Consider the following 21,161-nt stretch of genomic DNA (forward strand, 5'->3'; position numbering starts at 1 on the left):
GAAGCTGTATTCAGAATTAAAGCAGAGGTCCACCCTAAAACAAAAAAAAATAGCCAAAAAGGCTACAAAAAATATGAAAAAAATAAAAGTTACTTACCAGAAGTGTCTGTTACTAGGCAGTAAGGATGAGCTCCGGCGTGTTCGCATGGTACACGTGCAGAGCCCGCCAGGAAGTGAGCACAGTGCTGTGCTAATCACAGCCAGGGAGACATTTCACGATCCCTGCAGCCGAGCATCGGGACAATGTCTCCCTGGCTGTGATTAGCACAGCGCCGTTCTCACTTCCTGGCGGGCTCTGCACGTGTTCTATGCGAACACGCCGGAGCTCATCCTTACTAGGCAGATCTCCTAATCTGCCACTTCCTCATCCATGGTGGGTCTTCTTTCTTCTCCTCGTCGCACTGCCTCCTGGGAAATGGGGAGCGATGTCTTCTGGGACCTTGTGTGTGTCCCAGGAGACATCCGCCCATTCACAAAGCGATGCGTGGCTCGCACATGCGCCGTAGGGAATCGGGCAGTTAAGCCGCAACGCTTCACTTCCTGATTCCCTCACCAAGGATGGCTGTGGGGGCTTCGGCTATCGACATCGCGGGCACCCTGGACAGGTAAGTGTCCTTATTAAAAGTCAGGGGCTACAGTGTTTGTAGCTGCTGACTTTTATGTAATTTATTTTTTAAGCCGGACCTCCGCTTTAAGCAATCACATTCAAACTCATGTTAAATAGGAGTCAGTACACACCTGCCATCATTTAACCACTTCAGCCCCGGAAGGATTTGCCCCCTTAAAGGGGTTGTAACTACTGCCATAGTGCTGACCTATAAGGATATAGATGCCTCCTGCATGTATCCTTACCTGTCAAATGTCTCCCCTCCGTCTGTTATGAGAACTGAAAAACTGCAGATTCTGTGGGTGGATCTGTTGTCTGGAGCTCTGTGGGTGGAGTCAGTAGACTCCCCGCCCTCCTCTTCACTCCCCTTGTTAACATGCATTTTTTCCTGTGTATTCCTTACACTAAATTCTGCTATGATCACTAACATCCAGTCAAAATCCAGAAAAGTAACCACATGACTTCAGAAAAGGAGTGGGGTGAGAATTAAAAAATAATGCCTATCTCCAGGCTAGTGCATGAGATATGTAAATAACCTGTCACTCACAGCAAGGGGGCAGGCATACAGGTACGTCCCCTTTAAATCGCGGCTTAGTGGGGGCGCGCGCGTGCCCGCTGCGTGCGCCATAACCGTGCCTCCGGGACCCACGGATTCGATGTCCGCCGGCGGCCCGCAATCGTGTCACGGAGCTGCCTAGTGACATGACAGTGATCTACTGCTCCCTGTCATTGGGAGCAGTGATCTCTGTCATGTCAGTGGTAACCCATCCCCCCACAGTTAGAATCACTCCCTAGGACACACTTAACCCCTTCATTGCCCCCTAGTGTTTAACCCCTTCCTTGCCAGTGTCATTTACACAGTAATCAGTGCATTTTTATAGCACTGATCGCTGTATAAATGACAATGGTCCCAAAATAGTGTCAAAAGTGTTCGATGTGTCCGCCATAATGTCGCAATCACAATAAAAATCTCAGATCGCCGCCATTACTAATAAAAAAATAAAATAATGCTATAAATCTCTCCCCTATTTTGTAGACGCTATAACTTTTGCACAAACCAATCAATAAACGCTTATTGAGATTTTTTTACCAAAAATATGTAAAAGAATATATATCTGCCTAAACTGAGAAAAAAAATGTGTGTTTTTATTTTATATATTTTTTGGGGGATATTTAGTATAGCAAAAAGCTAAAAAAATAAAAAATTTGTTTGGGTGCAACGTCAGACGTGCAATTGTCACCTAAAGCGACGCAGTTCCGTATCGCACAAAAGTACTCTGGTCGGGAAGGGGGTCAATTTTTCCGGGGCTGAAGTGGTTAAACACCACGGCCTACCTGAGTATTGTTGCTGACCATGTCCATCCCTTGATGACTACAGTGTCCCCATCTTCTGATGGATCCTTCCAGCATGATAATGCACCATGTCACAAAGATCAAATCATCTCACCACTGGTTTCTTATACATGACAATGAGGTCACCATACCTCCCAACGTTTTGAGATGGGAATGAGGGACACCTACTTGCAAACATATGTAGGCATTGGACACGCCCCCTGCCACACCCCCTTGAAAATGCTGTATAATGATAATAATAATAAATTATGGCGTATATACACACATTTTATTCCATCTGTGTCACTTACACCAGAGTTTTGCCCTTCTTTCAGATAGGGGTCTCATTCTCTGAAAAACCCACACTGATGTGCGCTGTGCACACATTTTACCAACGTATCACATTTTTTTTTTTTCACCCCCTAATGCCGCGTAAACACGATCGGATTTACCGTTGGAAAAACCTTGGATGGTTTTTCTGACGGAATTCCGCTCAAGCTTGACTTGAATACACACGGTCACACAAAAGTGCTCTGAACTTTCGTCCATCAAGAACGCGGTGACGTACAACACTACGACGAGCCGAGTTAATGAAGTTCAATGCTTCCAAGCATGTTTCGAATTGTTTCCGAGCATGCGTCAGAATTTTGCGTGTCGGAATTGCTACAGACAATAGGATTTTTTTCCGTCTGAAAAATTGAGAAGCAGCTCTCAATCTTTTGTTGGCGGAAATTCCGACAGCAAAAGTCCGATGGAGCATACACACGGTTGGCATCTCCGTTCAAAAGCTCAAATTGGACTTTTGCTGTTGGAATTTCTGATCCTGTGTACGGGGCATAATTCTGTGTGTTGCAATGCATCAAAGCCTGAACACACCACAAAAAAAAAAAGGCAACATGTCCCTTTTTCCTGCATACAGTCATTGGTATGAACTGAAACAATAGTGTAATAGATTCCCTGGTCCAATTCCAGGATGCTTTTCTAATCTGCCTCTGATCCAAATCTATGATAATGTGAATGCATGCATGCATGTGAAAAGAATCACACTGGGACACACTGGTCAGTATGAGCTCTTCCCCATCAACAGGCCTTTTATCCCGGTCTCGGCTACATGTGAATTGAGTTTGGTGGTCTCAGCCCGGCTCCCGGTGGGTGTGCTATGCAAGGTAAGCCTGCGCTTAGTACGCCCACCCCCCTCCCACAAAAACCACCACACTTACACACGCACTCGAAATTGGGTTAACATGCACGCACTTTGACCACGCGGTCTCTAAAAAGAGAGGCGAAGGACTAACGGGGGTGGTTGAGCGGGCTAGATCCTCTCACTCCCTTATAGGGAGTCCCTCTGCCCCGTTGGGCTTCAAAGCGGAGCAGGTAGGGCAGGCTATGTGGGAGGACCCCCTCACACACCCGCCATGGCCACCCGGGGCATGGAGAAAGGTGGCAGATTGCCTCTGGGGGAGACCTGCCTACTCCCAACCCCTGCAGTCCGGCTCCTCTCTCGAGTACACGCACAAAAAAAACAACAACAGGCCTTTTATTCCAGTTACTGCCCCTTATATGAAAAAAGTGACATAAGCAAACATCATCACATATGTGTGTATATGATTGGTTCATCTGTATATGGTCTTTTTCCTGTCGACATCTGTTCCTTGCCACGAGACAACATTCCAGGATATGGGGGCCATCTTTCATTGCACGGTGGGAGGGGCAGAAAGGAGGGGGTAAGGAGTGGAGAGTGGAAGAAACATCTGTTCCTCATTTTGAATACCTCCGTCATAATTCTCAGTCAAGGAAAATACTACTGTTTCTCACATGGTCACCAAGACATATATCGCAACAAGAAAGGAAAATAATAATAAAAATGATAAAAGAAAGAAAATAAATTAATAAATAAAAAAATAATAAAGAAGAACAATATTTGAGTGGTTAGAAGAGAAAGATAACATACACATAAAATAATCATTTTATCAACTCCATCACAATGGGACATAAGGGAAATTGCTATGTCTATGTGTTGGGACTGCGTTGGGCAATGAGCCTACGTTCACACTTGTTTGATCCACGTTCTGCAGGTAGGGCAGTCTATTCATTTCAATGCACTGCCCTACCTGTAGAAACACAGGTAATGAAGTCTTACGCCGTGTACACACGGTCGGTTTTTCCGACGAATTCCGCTCAAGCTGGTCTTGCATACACACGGTCACACCAAATTCCGCCCATCAAGAACGCGGTGACGTACAACACGTACGACAAGCTGAGATCAATAAAGTTCAATAGGCAGTTCGGCTCTTCTGCTTGATTCTGAGCATGTGTGTTTTTTTGCGCGTTGGAATTCCATACAGATGAACGGTTTTTCAGCTATGAATTTTTTTCGTCGGGAAAATAGAGAACCTGCTCTCAAACTTTTGCTGGCGGAAATTGTGACAGAAAAAGTCAGATGGTGCATACACACGGTCGGAATTCCCATCTAAAAGCTCACATCTGACTTTTTGCAAAAGGGAAAACCGATCGTGTGTATGCGGCATCAGAACCAAAGTTGCAGTAAAATCGTGGTTAAAATCCTGCAAAAAGCACTGCAGAAACGCTCAAAAGCAACATGCATAGGTGTGAATGGATCCTAAATGTTACTATTTCGTGCACCATCCAGGAGAAGCAGCTTTCAGCCTCTTACAGGTTTCTTAGACCACACCCCCCCCCGTCTGGGATCATCCGCCACAGAGGAATAGGGGGAAAAAAAAAATGTTCCTCCATCTCCTTTGTGGGAAGCCGCCCCCTACAGGAACCACTGTAGGGGGGCCACATGCTCTGTAAAACGGAAAATTGAATACTTACCTTTCCGTAATTTTCCTTTCCTGGTGCCTACCCATGGCAGTATACTCCCTCCCTTTTATGTTATTCTATAAGTTCTGAAGACTAGTTACTAAGAATGCCTGAGGGGGGGGAACAACTCCTTTTTTTTTATAGAGAGTTAAGTGGTCCTGTGGGTCGGTCGGGGGCGGAGCCATGACCATTGGTATGCTGCCATGGAGGCACCAGGAAAAGTGATTGATTGGCTATAAAGCCACCCAGAACACTTTTACAGAACAGCCAATCGACGGCTGAAAAAATACAACACTTAGGCCCCATACTCACGAGCAAACATGTCTGCTGAAACTGGTCCGCAGGCCAGTTTCAGCAGACATGTTTGGTCGTGTGTGGGCGCGAGCGGGCCGAATTCCAGCAAACATTTGCCCGCCGGGCCTTTTCCCAGTGGACAAATATTCCTGGACTTGTTTTAAAACAGTCCGCTGGAATCCTGCCCGCTCGGACATGTACGGTCGTCAGTACAGACCTACCGTACATGTCCAGGCGCCCGCCGTCCCTCGCATGCGTCGAATGACTTCGACGCATGCGTGGAAGCATTTTAAAGGCGGGCCGCCCACGTCGCCGCGTCATTGTCGCGGCGACACCGCGTCATCGACGCGGCGACACCGCGGACACGCCCCGCGTATTGTTTACGCGCGGACTTCTGTACGATGGTGTGTACAACCATCGTACAGAAGCCCTCTGGCAGACATGTATGGTGAAAACGGTCCGACGGACCGCTTTCACCATACATGTTTGGTCGTGAGTACCCGGCCTAAGATTATGGCTGCAGCTGCAACCATAGTATTCTAATAACCACTTGCTGACGTGTTGTTTATATACGTGCGTCTGTCGGCAAGTGGTTAATGCGTTCATATTGAAAAGGATCGGTTCCTTTTCTATTAGGACAACAGAACAATTCTTAAGGCCACAGAGCTGACATACAGAAATGGAAATTCCCTTTAACAGATTCCTAGCATAATACTCATAATACTGACATTCACTCCTGGGGCAGTTTGTATGCTAGGCTGATACACAGCCCATGAAGACACTATTGATATCACTAAAATATGCAGCAATGCAGGGAGCTGGTTGGCCATCAAGCTGAACCTGTTTTACTGCCAACACAATTCTGATGCTGATCTAAATTAAAGGGGTTGTAAACCCTCGTGTTTTTTCACCTTAATGCATCCCCCCCCCCCCCCCATTTTACTTACCTGAGCCCCGAAATTCTTGGAACGACCGTGTGTACAAGGCCTTAGGGGTTGATTTACTAAAGGAAAATAGACTGTTCAGTTGCATAAGCAGTTGCTCCAGAGCTTAAAGGGACACTAATGGTTCCCGTTTATAAAAAAAATATCCATGTTATACTTACCTCCACCGTGCAGCTCATTTTGCACACAGTGGCCTGATCCTGGTCTTTTGGGATCCCTTGGCGGCTGTCTCGGCTCCTCCCCGTAAGAACTAACCCCCTTCATGGGAGCTCTCTCCCATGGGGTTAAGTTCTTGAGGGCGCGCTCCCGTGATACAGCCGACGGCTATAGCCGCCGACTGTATAACTCGGCCCCGCCCCCCCGGCATGCCACGTCATTGGATGTGATTGACAGCAGTACGAGTCAATGGCTGCCCTGCTATAAATGCATCCAATCAACGGCCAGACTGAGTGGAGAAGAGGATGCGGGGGCGAGCGCAGCGGCTGAACGGGCTCAGGTAAGTAAAACGGGGGGGCAGTCATTGCTAGGTTTTCTATCATAGGATGCATCAAGGTGAAAAAAACGAACCTTTACAACCACTTTAAAGCTCCATTCACAATATACTACTACTACTACTGAACATAGAGAAACACAAAACTGGTAAAGGGTCCAAAGGGCCAAACACAAGACTTCATGTACATTATGTAGGAAGAAACTTGCAGAAGAGACTTTGGATAACTTAAATAAATAATTATTTATTATAATTACATATAGACATAAAAATGGCACAGATTGATTTGGAGATTTGTGGCATGTGAAGTACAGCGTGTGCACAGGGGGTCCCAGGGTCCAGCTCAGGAATTAATACAACAGGAGAACTATGGATTTGATTCTGAAGGCACGTAGGGGTGAAGGCGCTAATTGTCCGATAGGCGAAGAAGCATCCCAGACGCTGTAGGAATGCTGAAAGAGAACAATAAAATATGAGAGAGAAAAAAATAAAAAAATAAACCTGGATTGTTCCTTATTTACCCATAATTGAAAGCTTATGTGGGTTTTGCAGATAAGTTGTACCAAAACACCTACATAAAAGTACTTAAAATAAAAGTGGCCATTATATTGGTGCAGTTTGCCCCACAGAACACTTGCCAACCTGTAGGACAGACACATACAGTATGTGCTTATTCAATAAAAGCACAATACCCCCATAGCAGGCAGATTTCATTGTGAGTTCATTTGACTTTATTACAATATTTTTTGGATTGATTGCTTTATACTTTTGGTTTGATCCTTGCAATATTTACTGAATACAAAGATGTATACAAAGAGTGGCGGCCACTTAGTCTGTACAAAAGTGACAACTGGCTGAGAGGAGCTGTCACTATCCACGTGTATCCGTGTGTTAGGGATGGATGTCCAAGCCTAGATGCATTTTTTATTTTAGTCCAGCAACGATCATCTGCTCTTAGTCGCAGGTCACTGCTGCATGTTCATTTACCCGCAGACAGCCACAGCCTGCCATTCATTCACAACAGAAGAGTGACCGCAGCTAGACCATAATCACAGGCGATTCCATCTGCAAAAACCTGCTTCATGTATTCGAAGACTGGGCCTAATCACGCGAATTAATAAGGCCAATTATTCTCACAGACCAGCAGGAAATATCTCAGGCTTTCAAGTTGTCTTTGACAAAGAGTGCAAGTTATCCCTCAATGGTCCATTTCTTGGCACTGTTGCTTAAGACCCCTTTCACACCGCCCAACGAACAGTAAAATACAGCGGTTTTACTGTCGGATTTGCGGCGCATTTCCACCGCTAGCAAGACGCTTTTAACCCCCGCTAGCGGCCGAGAAAGGGTTAATACCGCCAACAATGCGCTGCTACAGAGGCGTATTGCCGGTGGTACCGCGGCGCTGCCCATTGATTTCAATGAGTAGCAGCGAAATAGCAGCCGTGAGTTCACCGCTGCTAATGCGCTCCAAAGAAGCTGCTGGCAGGACTTTTTCTGACGCCCTGTCAGCGCACCGCTCCAGTGTGACAGCCCTCGGGTTTTCACACTGAAGTGAATAGAGCAGCAGTTTAAGGGTGGATTGCAGGCGCTATTTTTAACGCTATAGCGCCTGCAAAACGCCCTCAGTGTGAAAGGGGTCTTAAGCAGTTATAGACCCAAAAGCAAACATTTAATATATTGCAGCTTACCAATTCTTAGTGGTGGCTGCATTTGTTTTCTTTCCATTCCCGGGTGGTTATGAATGAATACAAAGCTACCTCTGATTGTGACATCATCTGCCCGCCTCTCCTCCTCAGCTAATCAGAGGAAGCTTTGTATTCATTTATAGAAAACAAAGTTCCTTATGAATGGCTGAGCAGCAATCAGCATGACTGTTTCCCTCCGTCCTACTACTGGAACACACAGCTATATACTGTAGCTCGGGGATATGCAATTAGCGGACCTCCAGCTGTTGCAGAACTACAATTCCCATGAGGCATAGCAAGACTCTGACAGCCACAAGCATGACACCAGAGTCAGAAGCATGATGGGACTTGTAGTTTTGCAACAGCTGGAGGTCCGCTAATTGCATATCCCTGCTGTAGCTGATGATACATACAGTTAAAAAGGAGAAGTCCAGCCTGAGCTCATTTGGCTGGGCTTCTCCTATGGGTCACAGGACTGCAATTCGTTTTGCACTCCTGTGTCCCGCTTTGTCTGAAGTCGCACTCTCTGTTGACATTACTGTAATCAGTCCAGGCACTGCAAGTCTGGATCCACCAGGTGCCTGGAATGATGCCCATCTCAGCCTCTCAGCGGGCCGCTGAGAGCCTGAGATGACTGATCCCCACCCCTCCACAGATCAGCACTCCAATGAGCGTGGAGGAGCAGAGCGGAGAGCTCCTGATTGACAAGACAGCAGCTCTCCGCTCGGGGAGCTGAGAGAACCAAGACATGGGCAATGTTCGATCGCTCGGTTCTCAGTGCAGAGGCGCCGGGGAACAGATGCAGCGCCGGGGAACAGATGCAGCATCGGTCCGATGTTGCATCCACCCAAATACAATGGGTTAATAAAAAAAACTAAACAAAAAGCACCTTTACTTCTCTTTTAATAAAGCACACCTGTTAGTGTAGCAAATAGTTGGTTTGGGCCAGCCTGACATTAACCGCGGCGTTAGGCTTTCGAGGGTCCAGCCTAAATCTAAAATCTCTACATCTACATGCAAGCACAATCGAAGACTAACCTATCAAACCCTGTCAAGCAAAACTTGATATACATATCTTTTCTGAAGCCGATCCAATGTCATGCTGAGCTATCAGCGGCGGCTCCTCTGTGAAGGAGGGTGCAGAGGAGGCAGCGAAAACACAAGCCCCATTGTAAATCGATGGGTGACGTCACTTCCCAGCCGTTGTTGGCTGTGTCCTGCACAGAGCTTCCGCAGCTGGAGCTTCAGAAAAAGTATGTATAGCAAGTTTTGCTTTCCAGGGTTAGATAGGTTAGTCTTAAATTGTGCCTGCAAGTAGATTTTGAGATTTTAGGCTGGACTGCCCCATTAAGGTTTATTTTTCTTTTAGGTAATTAACACAGAGATTAGCCCTGAAGAAAGGAGTGCATAAGTGTCAAAGCGTGTTGGTTTTCGGCACTTTATTTTCTAATTAAGACCTTAGGCCACACAGTTGTTGAGTATTATTTACGCTCAGTAGAGAGTGGCAGAGAAACCAAATTTTTAGGGTTTGCGGAAGTGTTATCTCCATTCTTTGTCTTCCAAAGAAGTCAAACGGAAAGACTAGATTGAGTCAGAGATCTTCATCATCAGTACTGTATATTTTTAAACACCCACCAGTCCACAAGACCCGCGCCTATAATGTCATGAATGTGATATTCCATCCCTAAGCGTAGGGCAGAAGGAGGCTTGCGGGTGGAGAGGTCCACGAGGAGGACTTCTTTATACCGCGATTTGTTGATCTGAGACACAAGGGCCTTCCGTCCTGAAACACACAAAGTAAGAACATTTCTGAGCTTTTGGTAAAGGAATTAAAAAGGAAATAGTACATATAAAATAAAAATTATAACCGACTTTGGATTGACAGCAGCGGGAGCCAATGGCGCCACGGTTGTGTCTCAGCCAATCTGGAGGGAGAGTTCCGGATAGCCGAAGCACTCGTGCACATTGCTGGACAAATGATATCTGAATGATGCCTCTAGGTGCAGGCATCATTCAGATATCACTGCACAAAGTACAGGACGTCATATGACGTCCACCCGGAATAAGACATCCCCTTTTTGGACGTCATATGACGGCATGTGGTTTTGAAGTGGTTAAAGGTCTTTGTACTTATCACTACCCATTGCATTGCCTCACTGTGTAATCTTGGTGAAGAGGCAAAAGAAAGAGTGCAGATGCAGAATTATACAGACCAGGATTCTGACCTTTTACAAAATGCGAGATAAACTTCCCTGTGCCCGGCACCGACAACCACCAACTCCCAGCATCCTTCACTGTGAGCAGTCCAGCATTGACCAGCTGCCTGTAAGAAAAGCATGACTGTAATCACAATCAACCTTATGACCATCAAATCCAAAGACAAAATAGGCCCCCCCCGTGAGCTTTGTTTTTTACATACACTGCACTGTATACGTGCTACACAGCCTAAGAGCATTGACCATCCCTATTCTAATGCAAACTCAAATCTAATATGGAGTTGTAGTCTCACGATAAACTAGTGAATGCGACATGGGAATGAAATCATGGGGGGGGGGGGGGGGGCACAAACAATCTATATACACAAACACACACACACACACACACACACACACATTGTTAGAAACTATATTTTTGTAACTATTTCTATACATAATCAGGGCTTTTTTTTTTTTTCAGCTGGGAACCCGGGGGTGACAGGACGCATTTCTGGCACCTCCAGCACGGAATGTATGTAATGGCAGAGGGTATTAGAGTGTGCTAGAAGATCTATGGGGGAATCTATTGTTGTGTGGGGGGAGAGGGGGGAGGGTCTAGTATTGCTGGGAGGGTCAATTGTTACTGGAATTAGGGTATTTTTGTGGCGGCTCGATTGTTGCTGGGTGAGTCTACTGTTGTTTGGCAGGTCTATTGTTGGCTGCAGGGGATCTATTTTTATAGCTTTTTTTGTTATCAGTATCAAATTCTATACATACTACTTGGTTCTGTATTCTCCAAAAGGGGTGGTACTGGAAGGTGGCTAGGGGGTGGATCCAAGGGACGGTGCTCGTAGGTGGGTAGGGGACGGAGACAAGGGGTGATATGGAAGGAGGGAGTACCTGCATCTATTGCCCGAGGAAAAAAAGCCCTGTACATAATACATTATTAGTCTCTCATCCTCCTTAGGAAGCGAAGCATATCCAAGAAATTCGTAGAGCAGGGGTATCGAATTAAAATTCAAGGTGGTCCAGTCACTAAAATTTTCTTCTGGCCGAGGTCTGAATCTCAAGTCTGTGCCATGAAAGATTGTACGTGTCTACTTTCCTTTTTTTGGTGCAAGCCACGCTCTCTGGTGCTTTTGTTTCCTCAACACATTCTGGTAACACTTTGTAAATGTCCCCAATAGTGTTCCCCCTACATCAGGTGCCCCTACCAGAGTACTTCATTACATCGGGCACCCCCATTTAGACTACCCCCATAAATCAGTTGCCACCATCAGAGTACCCCCTTATATTAGGTGTCCCCATTAGAGTGCCACCTTACATCAGGTTTCTGCATCAGAAGGCCCCCTTACATCTGGTGTCTCTCATTCGTGTGCTCCCTTAAATATGGTGTCACCATCAGAGTGCCCCTTTACATCAGGTGTGATGGGCACATGTTAAGGGGCACTCTGATGGGCACATTTTGCAATGCCCATCAGCATGACCCATAACAGAAAATGTACCCCTTAGGGTGCCCCACATACCTTCAGAGCAGGAGCCAGCAGAGGTGGCAAGCTGCAGGGGGGGAGGAAGCTAAGAGGTATCATACCGGCCGGCAAGCAATGAGAGCCGGGAGCCGCGAGCAGCAGGGGGGGGGGTGGGGGGAACGCACACGTGACGGCACGCCTTAACTGGCGGCCCAGCAGGGAGTGAGAGCCGGGAGCAGCAGCCAGCAGCATGGGGATGGGGCATACACACACCGTCACTGGGATGCCCATGGTCCCAGCAACCAATGACTGCAGAGATGTGGCACTACACTGACAGGCCTAACAGTCAAGACAGGAGTGTCGCTCGGTCCGTGTTCGGACTGCGGGCCACCATTTATTAACAGCTGGCATAGAGAAATAAAGATCCCATTACGCACTGCATCTTTAATCCAAAAATGTATATCTGTAAACTCAGTTAGTTTGGATTGATTTTATGAGATTGAATTACCTAAGACAGGGATATTCATATGTGGGAAGAGTTATGAACTCTTTTTAATATCAAAAACATATATATTTGCATTCTTATATCCCAATGTCACTCTCCATATGTAAACCAATGTTGGTTCTCTTACGTGATCTCTCGGTCACTGAAGCGGTGTTTCTGCATCATTTCCTCTCGGTTGTAGCTGATCTTAGAAGAGGAGAACAGGCTGGAGTCCAGGAATTTCTGGACAATGGCGGCTCTGGAACTCTCATCAATGCTTCGGAGCACTGTTGAGCGCAAATCCTCGCTCATCGCTACTAAATAGGTGTCAGGATCAAAGCCTGGCTGAATTAGGCACACCTCACCCTTCTGCTGTAAAGTGCTCTGCAAAGACAAGGAAAAGACCCATACAGCAAAGCATGCTGGGTACAGACTGTCACAGAGTTATAATAAATCATACAAAGACCAACACCCACAAGAACGTGGGCAAAAGATGGCAATACCTGCAAAGGCCCTTATGGGCACTTGACCATTGGAACAAGGGAAGTATTTTTAGTTCCTCTTTAATCAATACCTACCTGCCCACAGTAGATTTACTTTGGGTGAGCGGCAGATGCAGGCCAGGCGACGTACCTGTATGTCGCTTGCCACATGCGCACCACTTCCGGGAATGCCGTGTCTATCCGACACAGCGGATTGCCAATCTCAGTAACAGGCCACTTTTGATCGCGGTGCGATTACATGATCTCAGCATCAGCACAAAAGTTATGAATGGGTTTCATTCATAACAGTTGTGCCTAGTATTGTGATGCTGTGATTGGCCCACAGCTATCACATGGTACTGGGCCACTCAGAGCACCCTGTAATATGTAATTACCTGTAGCCAATCATAGATCACTAGTAACTAGCTGTTATGAATGTAACCCATTCATGACAGTTCAAAGCATTGCTGTTACAGTGATAATTAGGGGCGGCCGATTTCGTTTTTTCTGGGCCGATACAATACCGATTTTTCGGCTGCCTCAAAAAATTAGCTAGACCATCAGTACATTAGGACTGATCGATTTTTAAATAAATAAAAGTTATATATTATATCTATCAAAGTTTGTAGATGCTATAACTTTCACACAAGCCAATTATTATATACTTTTTTGGGTATTTTTAATTTTTTTTACCCAACACATGTAGCGGAATAAATTTTGGCCTAAATGTATATTATTATCATTTATAAATTTGATTTTATTGGATATGTTTATAACAGAAATGAGAATTTTTTTATTTTTTTTTATTGGTCCGTGTGTATATATATATATATATATATATATATATATATATATATATATATATATATATATATATATATATATATATATATCAAAAAAAATTATATTTTAAACCCAGTGGTGATCAAATACAAGCAAAAGAAAGTTTTATTTGTGTGAAAAAGAAAATTAAATCAAATTAATTTGCATACAGTGTTGCATGACCGCACAGCTAATAATATTCCAGGTACATCACAACAAAAAGGCATGCAAACTTTGTTTTCTATAGAAAGCAGCCACAGCCTGAGTAGAAAAGCCTGGTCCCTGCCAGCATGCTGCAGAGAAAGACCCTTTCTCCCTATTTGGAAGCACTGACCTCCCCGCAGAGGTCTGACAAGCTGGAGTCAAAGACAGAGCTTTTAAACCACTTGCCGACTGCCTAACGTAGATATACATATTCCATGTTCTGCTTAGTGACAGGACTCTGATCTTCTGCTTCCTGCCATGGGGAGCAGTGATCTCTGTGGTGTCACTTGTAGCCCAGCCGCACACAGTTAGAATCACTCCCTAGGACACACACTTAACCCTTGATGGCCCCCTGGTGGTTAACCCCCTTCCCTGTCAGTGTCATTTACACAGCATTTTGTAGCACCGATCGCTGTAAAAATGACAATGGTCCCAAAATAGTGTCCAATGTGCCTGCCGAAATATCGCAGTCATGATAAAAATCGCAGATCGCCGCCATTACTAGTAAAAAAACAATAAAAATGCCATAAATCTATGCCCTATTTTGTAGATCCTATAACTTGCGCAAATCAATAAACGCTTATTGCGATTTTTTTTTACCAACAATATGTACAAGAATACGTATCGGCCTACACTGAGGAAGAAATGTTTTTTTAATATATTTTTGGGGGGATATTTATTATAGCAAAAAGTTAAAAATATTGCTTTTTTTCAAAAATGTACGCTCTTTTTTTGTTTATAGTGCCAAAAATAAAAACCGTAGAGGTGATCAAATACCAACAAACGAAAGCTCTATTCGTGGGGAAATAAAGGACGCCAATTTTGTTTGGGTGCCACGTCACACGACCACGCAATTGTCAGTTAAAACTACGCAGTGCCGAACCGCAAAAAAATGGCCTGGTCATTGGGCTGAAGTGGTTAATAAACACGGAACATGAGTTTAGCTGATCACAGAGCTATAGGCCGGATTCAACAGGAGGCTTGACAGACCACTGCAGAGGGACCACACAGGGAGCAAGGATCTTTCTCTAAAGCATGCTGGCAGGGGACAGACTTTTCTAGTCAGGCTGTGGCTGCTTTCTGAAGAAAACCTACTGCATAACTTTACAGTTTTTGTTTTGATGCACGTGAAACGTATTTGGTCGATTTAAACTGGACGTTCAATTGGGCTTTAAAGTTAAGTGGAGTTCCACCCATAAATATAACATTACATCAGTAGTTTTAAAAAAATGTCATTAGTCCTTTAAGAAAAAACATTTTTTTTTAGATGCCTTCAAAGTGTTGTTGCTAGGCAGAATAGTTAATCTTCCCACTTCCTGCACCTAGGTGCTTAAGCTTCCTAACCTACACCGCACAGACTCCTGGGAATGTAGTGGGTGTAACTTTCCAGGAGTCTGTGCACTCCCCAGTCTCAAAGAATCATGTGACTTGGACAGTACAGGTGCTGAAACCTGATCTGAAACCTATTACACTGCTTGTGCAGCACTGAGCATGTGCGAGATCTGCAAGGCTGAAATTCAGGAAGTCATACAGTCTGGCTTCATGATGCCCACACTTAAGATGGCCCCAGTCAATTTCTATTTTATAAAGTGTCTAAATGCTGTAACAACCTAACAAAACGGACCTTAGTTTACAGACTAACTTTACTAGAATACATTAAGCTTGTGTATTACAGGGGTATTTATATTTAAAAAGTGAAATTGTGGCCGGAACTCCGCTTTAGTAACAATTCTATAGGATTAGCTGAAGCCAAGTAAAATAGTCCTTGTCTGAGTGCCCAGATCTATGATCCGTATACCTCTAGCTACCCAACAAAAAACAGGATGATAGAATTCTTAAAAAAACAGTTTGAGAAATTACCCACCAGCAGCCGGTCTACAGATGTGCGGTCCTGTATGATGCTGTACATTTGATGGCGCAGAAACATAGGCGGCAAAGTGTCGTTAAACAGTTTGCGGGGGAAGAGAGCACACAGGTATGGCAAAGCATCCTGGGGGTTATCTGTGAAATCTAGTAAATAAAAAAAATGAAAATATATTTAAAAGTAAAAAAAAATTCTTTAGGTTTGGATAAAGTTTTCAGTGGCCCGGATTCAAGTAGCAATTGCGCCTGTGTAACCATAGGTTACACAGCGCAATTGCTTACTTGCCCCGGCGTTACGAATGCTCCTGATTCAGGAACATCGTAACACCGACTGCAGCCTAAAATCTGCGTGGCATAAGGCTCTTATGCCACGCATATCTTAGGCTGCATTCTAGCGATGACCGCTAGGGGGCGCTCCCATTGTGCTCAGTGTATAGTATGCAAATTGTATACCAACACCGATTCACAATGTTGCGCAAGCCCTGCGTACGCAATTTACGTTGTTTCCGTACGGCGTGTTTAGCGTAAGGCTGCCCCTTCTAATAGCATGGGCAGCCAATGCTAAAGTATACCCGTCGTTCCCGCGTTGCGACGTTCGAATTTTACGTAATTTGCGTAAGTGATTTGTGAATGGCGCTGGACGCCATTCACGTTCACTTTGAAGCAAATGACGTCCTTGCGACATCATTTGCCGCAATGCACGTCGGGAAAGTTTCCCGACGGAGCATGCGCTCTACGATCGGCGCGGGAGCGCGCCTAATTTAAATGATTCCCGCCCCCTACGGGATCATTTACATTAGGCGCCCTTACGCAGGGCAAGTTTACACAGCGCACACGCAATTTACAGAGCTACTGCTCCGTGAATCGCGGGTAGCGCAGTAAATTTGCGGGGGCGCAGGGCAAAAACGCTGCCCTGCGCCTCCGCAAATAAGGGGCAAATCTACCTGAATCCGGGCCATTGTCATCTGTGTCTCTATAATGCCTTGCCCAGGTAGGTGTAAAGTTTTCTGCCACCTTCATTACCTGGATAAGGTGATGGCAGCGCGCTAGAATACGTTTTGGTTACGCAGTTTTCCTCGCGCTTTTTCTTCACTTTGAATGTTTCGCTAATTAGCCTTCGCTTGCGGTCCATGGGGGAAGGGAGAGGGGTAAGAGAGAGAGAGAGATCAGGAATCCTGATAAAAAGACAGAGAAAAAAAAAAAATCAGAGGGTTAGAGTTTAGACTTTATGATCTAAAATGTAAAAACTATTCTAATAGTTTCACACAATTCAGCAACATCCACACGTAGGACACCCAACGTTAGAGGCGATTTAGAAAGAAAATACACTTTTGCACGCTGGTACTGACTAGTATTCCAATGTTTCTCTTCTCCATCAGCCAGCTAATGTCACCCCAGTGATGAGAGAGAGAGGGGCAGAGGAGGGTCAAACAAGGATGCCTCCTTATTAACCGATCACTTAATTGGTCATTAGGATGCCAGGGCCAGATCCACATAGAAATAGATCGGCGCAGCGTATCAGAGATACGCTACGCCGCCGTACCTTACCTGGCGTTCTTTCGAATCCTCAAAGATTTTGCGCCGTAAGTTACGGCGGCGTAGTGTATTTCTGGCGGCGGAATTCAAATCGGCGATTAGGGGGCGTGTTTCATTTAAATGAAGCGCGTCCCCGCGCCGAATGAACTGCGCATGCTCCGTTTCTAAATTTCCCGCCGTGCATTGAGCTAAATGACGTCGCAACGACCTAATTTTTTTTAACTTAGACGTGAATTACGTTCATCCCGATTCACGGACGACTTACGCAAAAAAAAAAAAATTCTAATTTCGACGTGGGAACGACGGCCATACTTAACATGGCAAGTCTAACTATACGCCGCAAAATAGCAGCTTTAACTATATCCCGGAAAAAGCCGACTAGAGACGACGTAAGAGAATGCGACGGCCACGCGTATGTTCGTGGATCGTCGGAAATAGCTAATTTGCATACCGGAAAACGATCGTCGGAAATAGCTAATTTGCATACCGGAAAACGACGTGAACGCCACCCAGCGGACGCCGAAGTATTGCATCTTAGATCCGAAGGCGTACGAGGATGTACACCTGTCGGATCTAACCTAGATGCCGTCGTATCTTGGTTTGAGGATTCAAATTAAAGATACGACGCGGGTAATTTGAAAGTACGCTGGCGTATCAGTAGATACGCCGGCGTACTCTGTCTGTGGATCTGGCCCTAAGTGTCTAAAAAGTCGCAATGGTGCATAATGAAAACCCATGGCTTTGTGTAACTAAAAGGCAGGCTTGATTAACCTGCTGGCTTGTATACAATTTTTTATGAATTTTTAGGTTTTTAGCCAATGCACCCCTGAAGAAACCTCAATGCACCCTGGTTGAAAATGGCTGATCTACAGCTTTATGGAGTATATATTTCCTAATTATATATATATTCCCTAGTAACAATTACCTACATTCTGATGACCATAATGACAGTACACCTAGTAGAATGTATGAGAACACATTGTATCTATAATATTCTATGTAGAAAGGAAGTCTTCCTGTAACAATCACAGAATTCGTTTTAATAGATATAAACAAACACAAAATAGAACCAAACTCCACGTCCACAGCCAACACTTACCAGCTCTTCCTCCTATACACCTTCTCCGGTGTTCCCCGGCTCAGCAGTGGGAGATGTCTCCTAGAAGTACAGCGGCCCCGGTATATTCGGCCATGTTCTTGGAGACCAGAGCCCCATAGAACGCTACGGGAATAGGAGACGACAAAATGGAGTCTGTGGCGGAGACCAGTTGCAGGAAGTGGTTCTCTAGTGGTGGGAGAAACTTCCGGCTCATCTTCTTAGACGTCACGATAGAAGTGAAACATAAACAGAAGAAGGATGGAGGACAATGGAGAAGGTGGGGTTTGGTACCGGTCGGTGGTGGGATGGAGGGCAGGAGATTGGTACATACGGGCTGTGGGTGGGCAGCTGCTTGGTACAGCCATTATAGGGAACAAAGAGAACCTGTCACCGTTTTATAGGAGAGTATGTATGATGGCTGCTGATGTGTTTCCTGTGTGCCTGGCTGTGCTTGGTCTCAGAACTCTCATTGTGTGGAATAATTGTGTAATGAGTGAGGTGACACTATCCTAGTCAATGCTGATGCATAGGGGGGAGGAAGGGGGTCAGATCTACACTGAAGATCTGGAAAGGGTTATAACATGGAGGATTTGGGGTATCAGGTTTTGTTGGTGTACAGAATTGAAAGGCGTAATGAGAATTCCGCCTTGCGGTGGGGCTGGTCCCTGTCACACATGCCGACCATTTGTCTATTTCTCTTCCGTTCATAGACGGACACAGCATCCTTTGACAGTGGGGTTATATCCGCTTCCCTTTAGGAGAAGGATAGAAAGGATGCTGTGTCCGTCTATGAACGGAAGAGAAATGGATTTTACGGTGAGTACAAAAATCCTATTTTTTTTCATCCACCTGTTGATGGATGAAAAACTGACATTAAAGCGGAGTTCCGGCCACAATTTCACTTTTTAAATATAAATACCCCTGTAATACACAAGCTTAATGTATTCTAGTAAAGTTAGTCTGTAAACTAAGGTCCGTTTTGTTAGGTTGTTACAGCATTTAGACACTTTATAAAATAGAAATTGACTGGGGCCATCTTAAGTGTGGGCATCATGAAGCCAGACTGTATGACTTCCTGGATTTCAGCCTTGCAGATCTGGCACATGCTCAGTGCTGCACAAGCAGTGTCAGATCAGGTTTCAGCACCTGTACTGTCCAAGTCACATGATTCTTTGAGACTGGGGAGTGCACAGACTCCTGGAAAGTTACACCCACTACATTCCCAGGAGTCTGTGCAGTGTAGGTTAGGAAGCATTAAGCACCTAGGTGCAGGAAGAGGGAAGATTAACTATTCTGCCTAGCAACAACACTTTAAAGGCATCTAAAAAAAAAATTTTGTTTTTCTTAAAGGACTAATGACATTTTTTTAAAACTACTGATGTAATGTTATATTTACGGGTGGAACTCCACTTTAATGCATCTCTATGGATAACGAATGTAAACAAATGATCGTCTATTTACATCTGCTTCTGTCCGCATCGGTTTTTTGGAACGGATCGAAAACCTATTTATTCTTCAGTTAAAAATAATAAACAGACCAGACAAAAAACGCATGTAAACAGACAAACGGTCCATATTTTGAATGAAAACTTGACTCTCAGTAGTTAAAGTGGAGCTCCAGGCTCCTTCAGAAACAAATCCTGGAGCTGCCGACTTTTAACCACTTAAGACCCGGACCTTTAGGCAGGTAAAGGACCTGGCCAGTTTTTTGCGATTCTGCACTGCGTCGCTTTAACTGACCATTGCGCGGTTGCGCGACGTGGCTCCCAAACAAAATTGCCGTCCTTTTTTCCCCACAAATAGAGCTTTATTTTGTTGGTATTTGATCACCTCTGCGGTTTTTATTTTTTGCGCTATAAACAAAAATATAGCGACAATTTTGAAAAAAATGCAATCTTTTTTACTTTTTGCTATAATAAATATCCCCCAAAAACATATAAAAAAAAATGTTTTTCCTCAGTTTAGGCCGATACGTATTCTTCTACCTATTTTTGGCAATAAGCGTTTATCGATTGGTTTGCGCAAAATTTATACCGTTTGCAAAATAGGGGCTAGTTTTATTGCATTTTTATTAATTAATTAATTAATTAATTTATTTTTACTACTAATGGTGGCGATCAGCGATTTACTATTTTTTTTTTTTTTTTTCATGACTGCGACATTATGGCGGACACTTTGGACAATTTTGACACGTTTTTGGGACCATTGTCATTTTCACAGCAAAAAATGCATTGTTTACTGTGAAAATGACAATTGCAGTTTGGGAGTTAACCACAAGGGGGCGCTGAAGTGGTTAAGTGTGACCTCATTTGTGTTTATAACTGTAGGGGGGTGTGGCTGTAGGTGTGACGTCATTGATTGTGGTTCCCTATATTAGGGAACACACGATCGATGACGGCGCCACAGTGAAGAACGGGGAAGCTGTGTTTACACACAGCTCTCCCCGTTCTTCAGCTCCGGGGACCGATCGGGTCCCGCGGCCATGGAGCGGGTCGCGGGCGCGCGCGCGCCACGACCCACGGCTGGGCACTTAAAGAGGACGTACCTGTACGTGCTTGTGCCCAGCCGTGCCATTCTGCCGACGTATGTGTGCAGGAGGCGGTCCTTAAGTGGTTAATATTAGGACACGTACCTGTCCACGAATCCAGCGGTGTCTTCACCCGAGCCAATTCTGCAATCGGCTCTCGGGTGCTGCCGCCACCGCCATCCTGGGTAAGGGAAACCATCACTCAGCCGGTGCCCTACTGGGCATGTGCGAAGCGTGCTGCTCTTTGTGATTGGCCCAGCCCCGAAAGATCAAACTGAAAAAAAAGTTTTCATTCACACAAATGT

General features: G+C 45.0%; 2 protein-coding genes across 3 annotated transcripts in view; one reads left to right on the top strand and one right to left on the bottom strand.

The window, feature by feature from the left end:
* Nucleotides 1-6,714: 6,714 nt before the first annotated feature.
* Nucleotides 6,715-18,436, bottom strand: STK19 (serine/threonine kinase 19). Its single transcript, XM_040323089.1, has 7 exons — nt 18,330-18,436; nt 16,718-16,869; nt 15,696-15,841; nt 12,472-12,707; nt 10,401-10,498; nt 9,811-9,958; nt 6,715-6,942 (listed from the first exon to the last, which is right to left on the bottom strand). Exons 2-7 carry the CDS (start codon nt 16,824-16,826, stop codon nt 6,897-6,899), a joined length of 783 nt encoding a protein of 260 aa, XP_040179023.1. The 5' UTR covers nt 16,827-16,869; nt 18,330-18,436; the 3' UTR covers nt 6,715-6,896.
* Nucleotides 18,437-18,505: 69 nt separating this feature from the next.
* The window catches only part of DXO (decapping exoribonuclease), a 29,003-nt gene continuing 26,347 nt past the window's right edge, over nt 18,506-21,161 (top strand). Inside the window, exon 1 of one of the 2 annotated variants that reach the window (XM_040323087.1) lies at nt 18,506-18,606. In XM_040323087.1, coding sequence (XP_040179021.1) covers nt 18,588-18,606 — 19 coding nt within the window. In that variant the 5' untranslated portion in view covers nt 18,506-18,587. Of the gene's footprint in view, nt 18,653-21,161 lie in introns of both variants that reach the window. The other variant, XM_040323086.1, reaches the window with a different exon arrangement.

This window comes from Rana temporaria, chromosome 9 (assembly GCF_905171775.1).
Source record: "Rana temporaria chromosome 9, aRanTem1.1, whole genome shotgun sequence".
In the NCBI taxonomy this organism is placed as follows: domain Eukaryota; kingdom Metazoa; phylum Chordata; class Amphibia; order Anura; family Ranidae; genus Rana; species Rana temporaria.